An 11,748-nucleotide genomic window follows, 5' to 3' on the forward strand; every position below is an offset into this window, starting at 1 on the left:
CCGACTTCTATTTCCATATAACAGAATCATGCTCTTAAATCCAGCCCTTTTTGCTACTTTCAACAAATATTCATTCCTCACAAAAGTAATATTATTGTTGCTGTTATTATTATTATTACCGTATACCAGATTTGTGTTATCTTAAAAAATTCTCCCTACATGCTTCCATCTTTTGTAAACGTTCAACCAAGGTACAGGGATTCATCAACATGCCCTAATTTTTCACCACATATACTATATAATATGCAGTTCTTTAATTTTATGTATCAAGCACACTGTCTCTGACTTGATAACTAATTCAAAGTTTGAATCACTGATGTTCTCCATGTCAAAAAAGACAGGCTTACCAATCCGCTTTCAGTTTTGAACCAATATTCAAAAGACTTTTGCAATGTTTCCACAGGTCTGCAAGATTTCTGCTTGCAGAGAAACTGATAAGGTTTCATCACCCTCAGCTTTGGCCTGCAGAAGCACTTCCTTCAGGACTAGACATTTAGCATAGTTTTCTGCTTCTAATCTCCTCTTCCAGAGTGGCAGTTTGACCAAAAAGTTCATATATTTTAGTAACATCCACAGTGGTGCTGGCAGCACCTTGACCCACAAGATTTACCTTGGCCAAAAAATGTATCTGCCAAGTAAGCCAAGCCATGAATGAACTCTTCTATTTCAAATTGTTCTGAAAGTGGGCTTTCCTTTACTCTTAAAAAAAGTGAATCTTACTCACAAGTTCTTCTGCTTCAAGAGTTGCTCTGTGAAAAGCCAATAAACTTCTTAGCAGAGATGAAGTTTATATTCTGCTCCCATTTTTTGACAGAACCTTAGGATTCCAGGCCCTGCCTCCGAGGAAGTTGATGACTTCCGTGGCAGGAAACAAGACTTCTTTCAGCATTGTTGGCAGAATCGTTGATGCAAATGCATGCTGATAGAGAAAGCTTAGGCCAGCTACAGTATGTGTATAAAATACACCCAAGGCACAGGTTTTTTTGATATTAAACTGTAAATACATGCTATTTCTTTGCCTGCCCAACATTGAACATTCATAAACAATTAACAATATGATAACATGTCTGCAATTTTTTTATATAAATCATAATGCCACTTCAAAAATACTCATTTGTTACTTTAAGTTTCACTAGGACCCAATATAAACAAAGACACATGTCCATCATCATAATGGCAGGGTATTTAATTTTTCTTAATTTCTATCAATGGGGAATTATTCTATACATTATAACATGGCAACAATGATGTCTGTACATTCCATGAACGTGTAATACAGCATCCTACATCTCTCACTTATCTGGAGTGAAACAACCCCTTAACAACATTATTAGATATTTTTACAAGATTTTTTTTACAACAGTAATTTTCAAAGTAGCAGGAAGGAAGTCAAAGAAAAAAAATATTATTTTTCTGCCCAGTTCATGGGTTTTGGCAGGAAGGAAGTCAAAGAAAAAAAAATTTTTTTTCTGCCCAGTTCATGGGTTTTGTAAGGGCCATGCATTAAGAGCCCTTGCTCTACATGTTTTCCTAATATGCTATGATATAAACAAATAATAACTGTGCTAGAAGCTGCTTCAAGACATAACAAAGTCTTTCTGAATTATTTGTAGGTCTGTCAGTGCTCTTCCCAGTCAGCTTCTGCTGAAGGATATAATTATTCTGCTCCATCTTGGTACCAGGTGTGATTGTGACCACAGTATTTTTCCTAAAATTTGGCAGAATTTCGTTCCTGTCTTTCCTTCTGTCCTTTTCTGTCCTTCCTTCTTGTAGCCAGGAGACAAGAAACCTTTTTCGATGATGAGCTAATCTGAGGGCAGGTAATTATTGCACTCACGTCATGAGTGTGCAACCCTCCAGATAATGCTGAATCATAATTACCAGGAAAAGCTACTAATGGTGAGGGATGTTAGGCACTGAAACTTAGCAACAGCTGAAGGACCACAGGCTCCCTGTCCCTGACCTACATGCTCAGAAAATAAAGCATTTGAGGTGTAAGGGTAAAATGTGTCTCTGATCTTAATTCAGAAAAAAAATGCTGCAGAAATTGGAAGTTGGAAATCAGCGAGACGAGAAGTGAAATGGTATGGAATAGGCAGCAATATGGTGTGGGATAAGGACTGGTCTGAATTACACATGGTCCATAGAATTTCAGGGAGTGTTTGCCACACATATTCATCATATATGCATATGTTATATATGTGTGACTTGTTCCCCTGTGAAACCAGAATCTCTGACTCCCAAAAAACATATGTTCATAAAGCTTATTTGTGCATAGGGTTTGTTCTAATATCTTACTGGACTTGCACCTATTAGGCCAATGTCTGTGATCTTTTTTCTTTGCTTGCGTTTGGGCAAAGAGCTGAGTTGTTTTAAACTAGTCACTGCCTACATGGGTTTGAAAGATTTGAATAAAAGAGACAGTGCAAAACAACATTCTAGATCTCCCCCCCTTTTTATTCAAATTATCAATAAAACACACAGCAGAAATCTAGCTAAGCTTTGCTTAAGATTTATATCTTCTAATTGCCTGACGTACTAACACAGTCCTCCCTGCTGATTTATCTGCTGATAAATCGGTGTTTCAAAATTACAAGTGAGGGCATTTTTTTCTCTGAACTTCAACTTACAGCTTGATCATATGTATGTGTGTGTCATGATACAAGCTTAACAAATGTGAATGCTGCTCTAATTCTATGCCTCCTTACTCTTCCTACTTCTAGAGTTAAGAAAGAGCTTATAGGTATTAGCAGCAAGATCTCCTCTTTCTTTGGTTCAGTCAGATGAATTGGCAGCTGGCCATAACCTAGCTGCTAATCCTTTGCCAAGTAAGCTTTTGATCTTCTTTTTTCCGTCATTCTTCTGGCACTCAGCCGTGCCATCTGTGGGTATGTCAGGTCCCACGTTCCCATTTCTCTTCAGCACTCTTTCCATGGATTGGGCCCTCAAACCCTTCATGGATTTTAGACCACTCACAAGCTAACAAGCCTTCAGAGGTGCAAATGTTGCCTAATCATATTAGGGTTACTAGCTACCCTTTCTCTGAACTGAAACCAATAGTCTATCTTCAACAGTTGCTCAAACAGTCTCGGTCCATGTTAGATAGATATTTAAACTGGTCACTTCCATTTCTGAGCTTTTTTTTCCTCCAGAGTCCTCCTGGGACTTTTTCAGGTTTTCCCCTTGGTCACTCCATAGCCGCCTACTCCTTTGAGAACTATTTCCAAATAGAATCTAACACTGATTCTCAGCTCCTTATCAGCAACGTGAGTGGAAACTTGTCCGGGTGACTGCATGGATACATGATCAGCTAGTGAGAAGCAACCTCACCACACACTGTCTCATTTAATTTTGCCCGAGGACAATTCGTTATAGTTGTTCAGGGGATCGTTGCTTAGAAATGATTTCAGAGTCAAGTTATTCAATTAGATGCTTATACTGTTCTAGTTGTACATAAACAGACGCTTACATGCAGCTAGTTATATAACAATGTGAATAAGGAGGCAGAAATATATGGCTCTCTTATGTACCCTTTTCAAAATAGGCTTCCAGTTGATGTAATCCACCTATTCTAACTTGAAAAGTACTGCAAAGAACCATACATGAAGAAAAGGTGCAGGGCTGAAAATTCTAATCTTATTCCCATGCCCAAAGAAATTACCATCTCTGGCCTTTATGAAGACAGGAAAGAGATACACTTGTCAGGTTGGTCTGGATCTACTTATTGGTCATTACCTGAAGCGGGGAAAGGCTACATTTATATATTTATGTATGGAAAAAAAAGTACTCACTGGCAGTAGACATCTGTGGCCCATCTTCATAAATATGAGCTTTCTACTTTGGACGTTCAAATTCCTGTCAATCCTAATGCTCGCAAAGAGTGACTTTACACTGGAATAGTAACAGGGCACTGGCACTGAAACCTGGGAAAAAAGGAATGCATTCCATATGAAACAAGAACATTGGTTCCATCACCATCAGTGATGATGGTCGAACAGACATGTGGTTATCAATGCTGGATGCTAATCTTGATTGTGCTAAATCTGTTCCACCATGAGCAGGTTCTTCTTTTATCCATGCAGTCTACTGCACTCTTAGACAATGATTTCAGGAAGTGGCCAGCCTTGTTTTGAAAAGTGAGCAAACACTAGTGGTGCCTCTCTTTCTTACATTGCCCATGATCGGTATTTAAACCCAGGTACAAAAACAAACAAAAAGCATTTGCTTATTATCACTGTCATAAAAGCCTTAGTTTTCAGATGTACTAGGGTGTTTGAAGTGTGCTGTTTTAAATATAGATATACAAGGTGGTGGCATAGTAGAAGACCAACATTTTTATACTCATGCTGGGGCAAGCAATAAAACTTTGGTTGACCAAAGTTGGAAACTAGCTGTTAGTACACATACAAAATGACCAGATTCAGCAGGGCTCAATATGTTTGGTATTATTTATCTACACCAGATTTTATTCTGTTTGGCTGGAATTGGCTGGGTTCACATATTGCACTGGGAATATCAGCTTGATATTTCAAACAGACTAAATCACTAGTACTTAGCTTCTCAAGATCGTTTGAGATTAGTAGGCAAACACCCATCAGTAAGGTCTTCTATCAAGTTCTTTAGGGGGACTGTGACTGGGCACCATGCAAAAGTCCCCAGTTTGTCAATGAAAGCCAAACTATAATTTGGAATTCCATTTTATGTCCTGGTACTGCTGTTTTGGTTGAAAGCAGCTGGTGTCAGGGAGAAGCCAGGACATAAGGGGAGGGGACATTCTGCTTTTCTGCAGTGCCATGGACCTCCAAACATCCCCTTTCCACCCAGATATCAAACTGCCACCACAGCAAATATTAGGACTGCAGATTGCCCACATTCCTGCTTTAGCTTGAAGAAAAGACTAGGTATTTAATGCACCTTGCATTTCAATTCCGAATTAGGTATTGTCATTTGAGAAAATACATTACATTTTTATCAATGAATATGCACAAATACAAAATATTTTAATGGACACCTAACTTCGGATGCTTTCACAGATGCAAGTATTTCAGAGACTCAAAAGTGGGGGTGCTTCTTGGTGACCCTGTTCCTATGACTGTACAGTAGAGTAGCCGACACCCAGCCACAGACACCCACCCACCTTTCTTCTTCCAGCCCGTCCGGAGAGTTACATCCCGGCCACCTTGTTCTTGGTGGGCGGCTCCCTGCTCTCAAGTGGGCGGGCTCCCTGCCAGCCACTCTCCCTCGGGGTCGGAGGGAGCCCGCGCCCGGGCGCACTCGCAGAAGGCCTCCCCTGGGCCGTAGACGCGCCTCCCGAGTGGCAACAAAGCGTTGCCTCTGGCCCGCGGAGCCATGGCCACGAGCAACCCGCCGCTTCTGCCACCGCCGGGGCTGCCTGTTTCGATGCCCAGAGCACCCCCAGCAGCGGCGGGCGTCCCTGTGCCGCCCTCCTTCCTTCGCCCTCCCAGCCTCTTTATGCGCGCCGCGGCCGCCGCGGCCGCTGCAGCGGCGGCCGCCACCGCGGGAAACACTTCCAGCTGCTACGCGCAGGCGGCGGTGGGGCTGGAGCGCGGGGTGTGTTACCCGCGCACGCCCAAGTGCGCCCGCTGCCGCAACCACGGCGTGGTGTCGGCGCTGAAGGGCCACAAGCGCTTCTGCCGCTGGCGGGATTGCGCGTGTGCCAAATGCGCGCTCATCGCGGAGCGCCAGCGCGTAATGGCCGCCCAGGTGGCGCTGCGCAGACAGCAAGCGCAGGAGGAGATCGACGCTCGGGGCGGCGGTGGCGGGGCTCACCCCAACCAGCAGCCGAAGCGGCCGCCTGTTGCAGTCCGCCTGAGCCCGGGGGCACCGGTGAGCCAGGTGGCCAGCGGCGCCAACGCAGAAAGCGAACCGGCTCCTAAGAATTGTTGCCCGGAGTTCCAGCGCGGGCGAAGAGGTGGGATTCCCCTTGATATTTGGGGTTAATTTCAGTACAAAGTGGTGGAGGCAGATTGGCCCCTCCGCGGCAGAAGAAAACCTCCCAAACTGTAAACCGCGGCTAATTCGAGCTGAAGTTTTGCCTGGGTTTAAGTCAGCGGTGGGAAGCCGGTGGCGTCCCAGTCGGCATAGTTCGCAAGAGCTCAAGTCAGAATGATTAATAATCGAGGATGCTGGCAATTGTAATTAAACATCTCGGGTGAGGGGGGGGGGATCACTTGCTCTTTCCCCCAAGTTTTAAGTTTTAGATTTCTTCAGGGCAGAGATCAGGGTAGTATCACTGAGAATGGTGGTGGTCTCTTTTAAGTATCTGGAGCTTGTGCAGTAATACTTTTTGAGGATGATGACAGCAAGTTTAGGGGTAGATCTAATTGAATCACATTTTCTTTTTTTGTTCTTAAAAAATCCCCAAGCCAATTAATAGCTATGAGTGTGTATTTAATGTGAGTTAATTTATAGATGACTGCGCTGCTCAAATCCTTTTTGGATTATGGAGCTTATTAATTACTTGAGATACTAATAGAAGGAATGTTATTTAGGATACTGATGGAGAAGGACCTTAGGAAACCAGTAATAATTTTGCTTGATGTGATAGATTATAAAGTAGAAACCTGCCTTTCCTGTGGCTATTGTAATGGCAAAGAAAAAAACCCAACCCTTTGTTGTTGTCGATTGTTGGAATTGAAAACAAACTGTAGATGGAATCCATGGAACTCTGTGAGATCCATTCACTTAAATGGGTTTGTGTTGGCATAATAATTTACACAATAGAAAGAATATGAATTCGCTTTTTAGGCCCAAAGGATGCGAAAAAGTCTGTTATTAATCGTATTATAGCTCTTCTTCCATCTCAAACACATCCACACTGATGCAAGTGTTAGTGGCACTTTCCAGAATGTGTTAAGACTGTGGCTTTTCACCATGCTCCATAGCATGGTTTATTGAAGTTTAATTTTTAACATAGGTGCTGCAAGTTGGCCATGTACTTACATTTTAAGGAAAATAATAATGCTTGGAAAAATAGACAGTGCTTCTAAAAATTATATAAAGCTTCTGGGTATTATTAATATTGCAAGCATTTGGCATTGCACATATACTACCGAAACAGAGTATTTTGCTTGTTCTAAGGCAAATGACTTGAATCTATGAGCTATCCTTCGTATGGGCAATTGTAGTATATAAAGATACAAAATACCAAGAAAGTGTCTTGGGAAAGCTCCGTTAAAAGGTAATGAGTATTGCAGTTTTCTTTTAGTGCTCTCATTAATTTAAATGGTCTTTCTGCAGATCAGTTTGTGCTGTAGGAAATCTGTGGAGGCAGAAGAACAAGTTGTATGGGAAAAGCGTAGTAGCATTATTTTCTATTTTATGGATGACGAAAGCACTTTATATGCAACATTATCAAATTATGATAGTTTACTCTCAGATACAGTTTGTGGCTTTTAAGCACTTAGGAGCGACTTTACATATGAAGAATGTCCTGTGTGGACATGGCTTCCATTTTATGATTTCCACTTTGTATTGTTGTGGTGTTTCTACTTTGCACTAAGTGCATATGTTTGTTTCATGTTCTGTACATGTGAAGAACCCTGCTTAGATATTTCATAATAGATGCAAAAAAAGCGGGGGGCATGTACATTATATGTCATGCATATAATAGCCGGTGAGCTGGGCACTTATAGTAACTAAGTGTTTGTGGGATATTTGTTGTATGTGAAGTGAAAGTAAGCAAACTTGTAGAATACTTTGAGAGTTAAGCCAACAACACTGAGTGATGAATAAAAGTTTTTCAAAGGCACTGAACTGTGTACGTAGAATAACGAATAAGAGATGTGATTCCATATCTAGTAATGCAGAGGCTTTATGCATTTATATGCAGAAGCGGTAGATAATCAGATATATTGTAATAACTTGAGTATTTGGCTATGTTTTTCCCCACTAGAAGAGAAGATTCAGAAATATGACTTCTACTGCAATGAATCGGGCAGCTCTGTAGTTCATTTACTTACACCCTCTCTGACATCTTCTCCTGAAGCTGCTGGAAGCAATCAAGAGAAGTCATCTGGGATGCAGCCTTTAAGTAAAGAGATTCCTTCATCCGGTCCTGATGAATCTTTAGAAGGAACTGACAGTTCAGCCTCTCTGTCTTCTTCAGACATGGAATCAGGAAATGAAAGTGAGTGCCCCAAGGATTTTGTTCCCTGTAATGCCAGTGTCCCTCCTGCTGCTGGTTCCTTAAAGCGCAGAGACCCACTTGATATCCTTACAAAGGTCTTTCCTAACCACAAACAAAGCAGGTTAGAAAGAGTCCTGCAGCTCTGCAGAGGAGACATAGTCCAAGCTATAGAGCAGATCCTGAATGCAAATGAACACAGGCAAGGATTCCGAGAGCTTGCAATTCCAGTCTTGCCCGAATGCAGTGCTTTCCAGAGATCCTCTGATTTCGGCCTCGGAGTAGATGTCGCAGCACTTGGCAATAAATCAGCATTTGCTCCTCTTCAAACCAGCCCGGCCTCATTCAGAAGAGAGGTTAATTTGTATGGTTTAAGCCCTAGACTGGGAATTGGACCTCTAAGAGTGACATATTCTCCTCCAGGAAGAGCTTTACCTGGATTGATGGCACCGTACCTGAGGACTGGCTTATTTCCTGCTTTCCCTTTTCATCCAGTGGTGGACTCTTCCTTTTCAGGAGTGATCAGAGATGCATCTTATTCCCCCAGTGAAGACAGGGTTGTCAGTACCAAGATGTATACCAGGTTAAATGAAGAACGCAAATAGTATCTTGATCAAGACTTAATTTTTCTTTTTCTTATTCCGATTTGTTCAGTTGGGCTGATACTCATTGTGGAGCCCAAATCTTAAATTTATATCTAATAAAGTTTCAAATCCTTCATTAAAAAAAAAAAAAAGGCTGCAATGGGATTCCTTCCCAAAAATTGGTTGAAAATGATTTGAAAATGGAGAGACTTCTGGAGTGTCAACAGTAAAAAATTATTAGAAGTAAAATTGATATGGAATATTATACTAACACATATTTCATTCTACTTTGAAACTTTGGAAGAAAAAAAAGGTGACACTTAAGAAGTTTGGAGTTGAAAATCCAAGTGTACTGTGAAAAAAGTCCAGTAAATCAGGCCTGTGGAATTCCCTTTTGCATTTTTAAAATATTTGATATATTTGTTTTTTTGACTTGGAATGTAGGTGCTTGAAATCAAGAAATAGTTTTCCAAATATAGACACTTGATTGTTTTTATGAAAAGGTTCTTGAAATATGTAGTACATGTCTGTGATCAACTGTTGTAACAAAATTGGTAAGGAATTTTGGATATAAGCAGTCTTTTTAGACTGAAGATATTATGCCTTAATTATGTTCCATATGCATATGGATAGAAGCATTGAAGGAATTGCCTGGTTAAGAAATAATTCTGAATTATGCTTTAGAATAATGTGAATGAGATTCAAGCTCATATACTTTTTGCTTCTTTTAACATAAATGAATAATGAAGTAATGAGTAATGAATATTGGAAACATCTTTCATTTTGCGTTACTAGCTGTATAATATTGAATCTGCTGGATTGCAGTTAAAACTGTGGCTGGATCCACATATTATGCTCAGCCATAGTTTGCTTTAACCATGGTTTTTAACAGCCTGTAATGGCCAGGTTCAAACAATGTGCTAAGTCAAAATGGCTTGGTGCAATATATGAATCTAGTCCAGGGTTCGCTTGTGCTAAACAGTGGCTTATTTAACCATGGTTTATTAAACAACCCACAGCTGCTACAAGGTTTATCCTAAGCCAGTGATGGGCAACATGCGAGCCACATGGGGCTTGTAGCACCCATTTATGCGAAGCATTGCCCCGCCCAAATTTGGTGGCAATATGACCAGATTTCAGTGGTCCATTCTTTCTGGGTGAGGGGACCCTCAAAATTAAGGGTAAGCTTGGGAAATCTTCTGCTCCCATTCCCACTGATAACTCCAGTAACCCTCCCCTAGGTCCCCCTCCTAAGGTCACAAAAACACATTTTTTCCAGACCAATTCCGCTTGTCTTGGGACAGTGGGATTAAGAGTGGAAATAAGAACATGAGGTACCTGGGAAGCAACCTGTTCCTGTCTCTGCTCTTGAAATTCCCACACATCCACAGCAAGCCCAGACCAAGCAAACCGCATGATGGTCTCCCAAAGTATGTGGATACAGCTTGCATTTTATGACGGAAAACAATCGCCTAAAAATGGAAAGGAGAAAACAAAAACAGATGGCATTCCCAAGAATCGTTTCTGTAATATGAAGCCTTAACTTCTGGCTGCTGCTTCTGGGTGATCTGTAGGCACAAGATGGAGTTCTGATTCTGAAGCTAAACCTAGCTGCGTGGATGGAAATCACGTCACTATATAATTTTTTGGAGAACAAATGGGTCCTACGTGTAATAATAAATGTGTAGATTAATAAAATGATGTGTCTTGAATTAACCAGCAGGAAGATGGTAGCTGATTTGTTTATTTATGGGACTTGGAATGTAGGTGCTTGAAATCAAGAAATAGTTTTCCAAATATAGACACTTGATTGTTAATCTGTAATTTAAAGCACCCATCCAGAATGAAAGGCAGACATTTATGACATGAAGGGCTATCACTGGAAATACATTTTGTACCCCTACATGGTCCATCAGAAGTGTTTTCTGTAAGTGTGTAAGTGAAGCGTTGAATCATATCAGTGTATGGGAAGTGCTTTAAGGATTTAGAAAAAAAAACACCTTAGCAGATTCAGAATTTGGGACGTACTCTATTCAGTACTGACAGTGATATATAAAAAAACTATGCTTCTGAAACAGTAACTGTTCCTTTGTCACTGCGGATAATTTCTGCCTTTCAAAAAAGTTTGTTATTACTAGACGCTTTGTAAATGTTGCAAAGCTTTCTCTTAAATAATACTAATACTACTAATAATAAATACCCATGAAAAATAATGAGTAGCAGCTATAAAAGCTCCAGATCCTTCCTTGCCGTTCTACAGGACAAGGGAGAGGAGAGTTTATTCCATTCAAGGTAAGATCACATCTAACTGAAAACTGTAGTGTATTTCTGTAAGATAGCTTGCTGGTCTCTCTCTGTCTCTGTCTCTGTCTCTCTCTCTCACACACACATACAGACAGCATCCCCCCTCCCCCCCAATGAAAAATAAGAGAACAGAATGGGAATTGGATGACGGCTTTCACTCTTTCCTTCCTTGGTTCATCTACAAATATGACTGCAGTTTATGTTATGCAAAAACTATGTGTTAACTGGCATTTTGCAGAATGATCTGGATTAGGGACCATGTTTGGATTGGGGTAAAGGTATGACTCTTCTACACCCACCTTGCTATAGTGCTGCAGTGGGTCCATTGTGTTTGTGAATGGTGGCTAAAAATGGCTTTTTAAAGCATTATGATTATGTGAGGTGATATACTTGTTTGAGAAAGATCAGGATACACTACTCCTATCCACCTTTTGTGTTCTGTACCATCTGAGATTTGCCAAGGTCAGAGGTATAGTTTATTCTAGAGAGTTCCTGCAGCTTGTTTATTTTCCTGGCTATTTAAAAATATAAAAGCAGTGACGTTGGAGATCAAAGGCACCCTTAACTTTTCATTAAGTTGTGGCAGAACTTTGTACTACTGTATGTACAAAAACACTTTGGGGTTTTTACTTGACAATAAATTACATCCAATGGATGTAAATAGATGTAAAAGCAAGCTTTTTTTAAAGCACAAAATGATCCAGTAAAATAATT

General features: G+C 40.8%; 1 protein-coding gene and 1 long non-coding RNA gene across 2 annotated transcripts in view; one reads left to right on the plus strand and one right to left on the minus strand.

Moving 5' to 3' along the window:
* LOC148213840 (uncharacterized) overlaps window positions 1–5,274 on the minus strand; it is a 49,930-nt gene extending 44,656 nt beyond the window's left edge. The window contains exons 1-2 of the long non-coding RNA XR_015793764.1: window positions 5,138–5,274; window positions 3,792–3,923 (exon numbers count right to left, since the gene is read on the minus strand). This is a non-coding gene — a long non-coding RNA (uncharacterized LOC148213840). The remainder of the gene's footprint in view (window positions 1–3,791; window positions 3,924–5,137) is intronic.
* DMRTA1 (DMRT like family A1) lies at window positions 5,208–10,446 on the plus strand. The gene is made up of 2 exons (XM_007429267.3): window positions 5,208–5,932; window positions 7,916–10,446. The coding sequence occupies exons 1-2, from the start codon at window positions 5,350–5,352 to the stop codon at window positions 8,749–8,751; spliced, it is 1,419 nt and encodes a 472-aa protein (XP_007429329.2). The 5' UTR covers window positions 5,208–5,349; the 3' UTR covers window positions 8,752–10,446.
* The last annotated feature ends 1,302 nt before the right edge of the window (window positions 10,447–11,748 follow it).

This window comes from Python bivittatus, unplaced genomic scaffold (assembly GCF_059951505.1).
Source record: "Python bivittatus isolate LINGU-HERP-01145 unplaced genomic scaffold, Pbiv_v1 ctg000850_np1212, whole genome shotgun sequence".
Lineage (NCBI taxonomy): Eukaryota > Metazoa > Chordata > Lepidosauria > Squamata > Pythonidae > Python > Python bivittatus.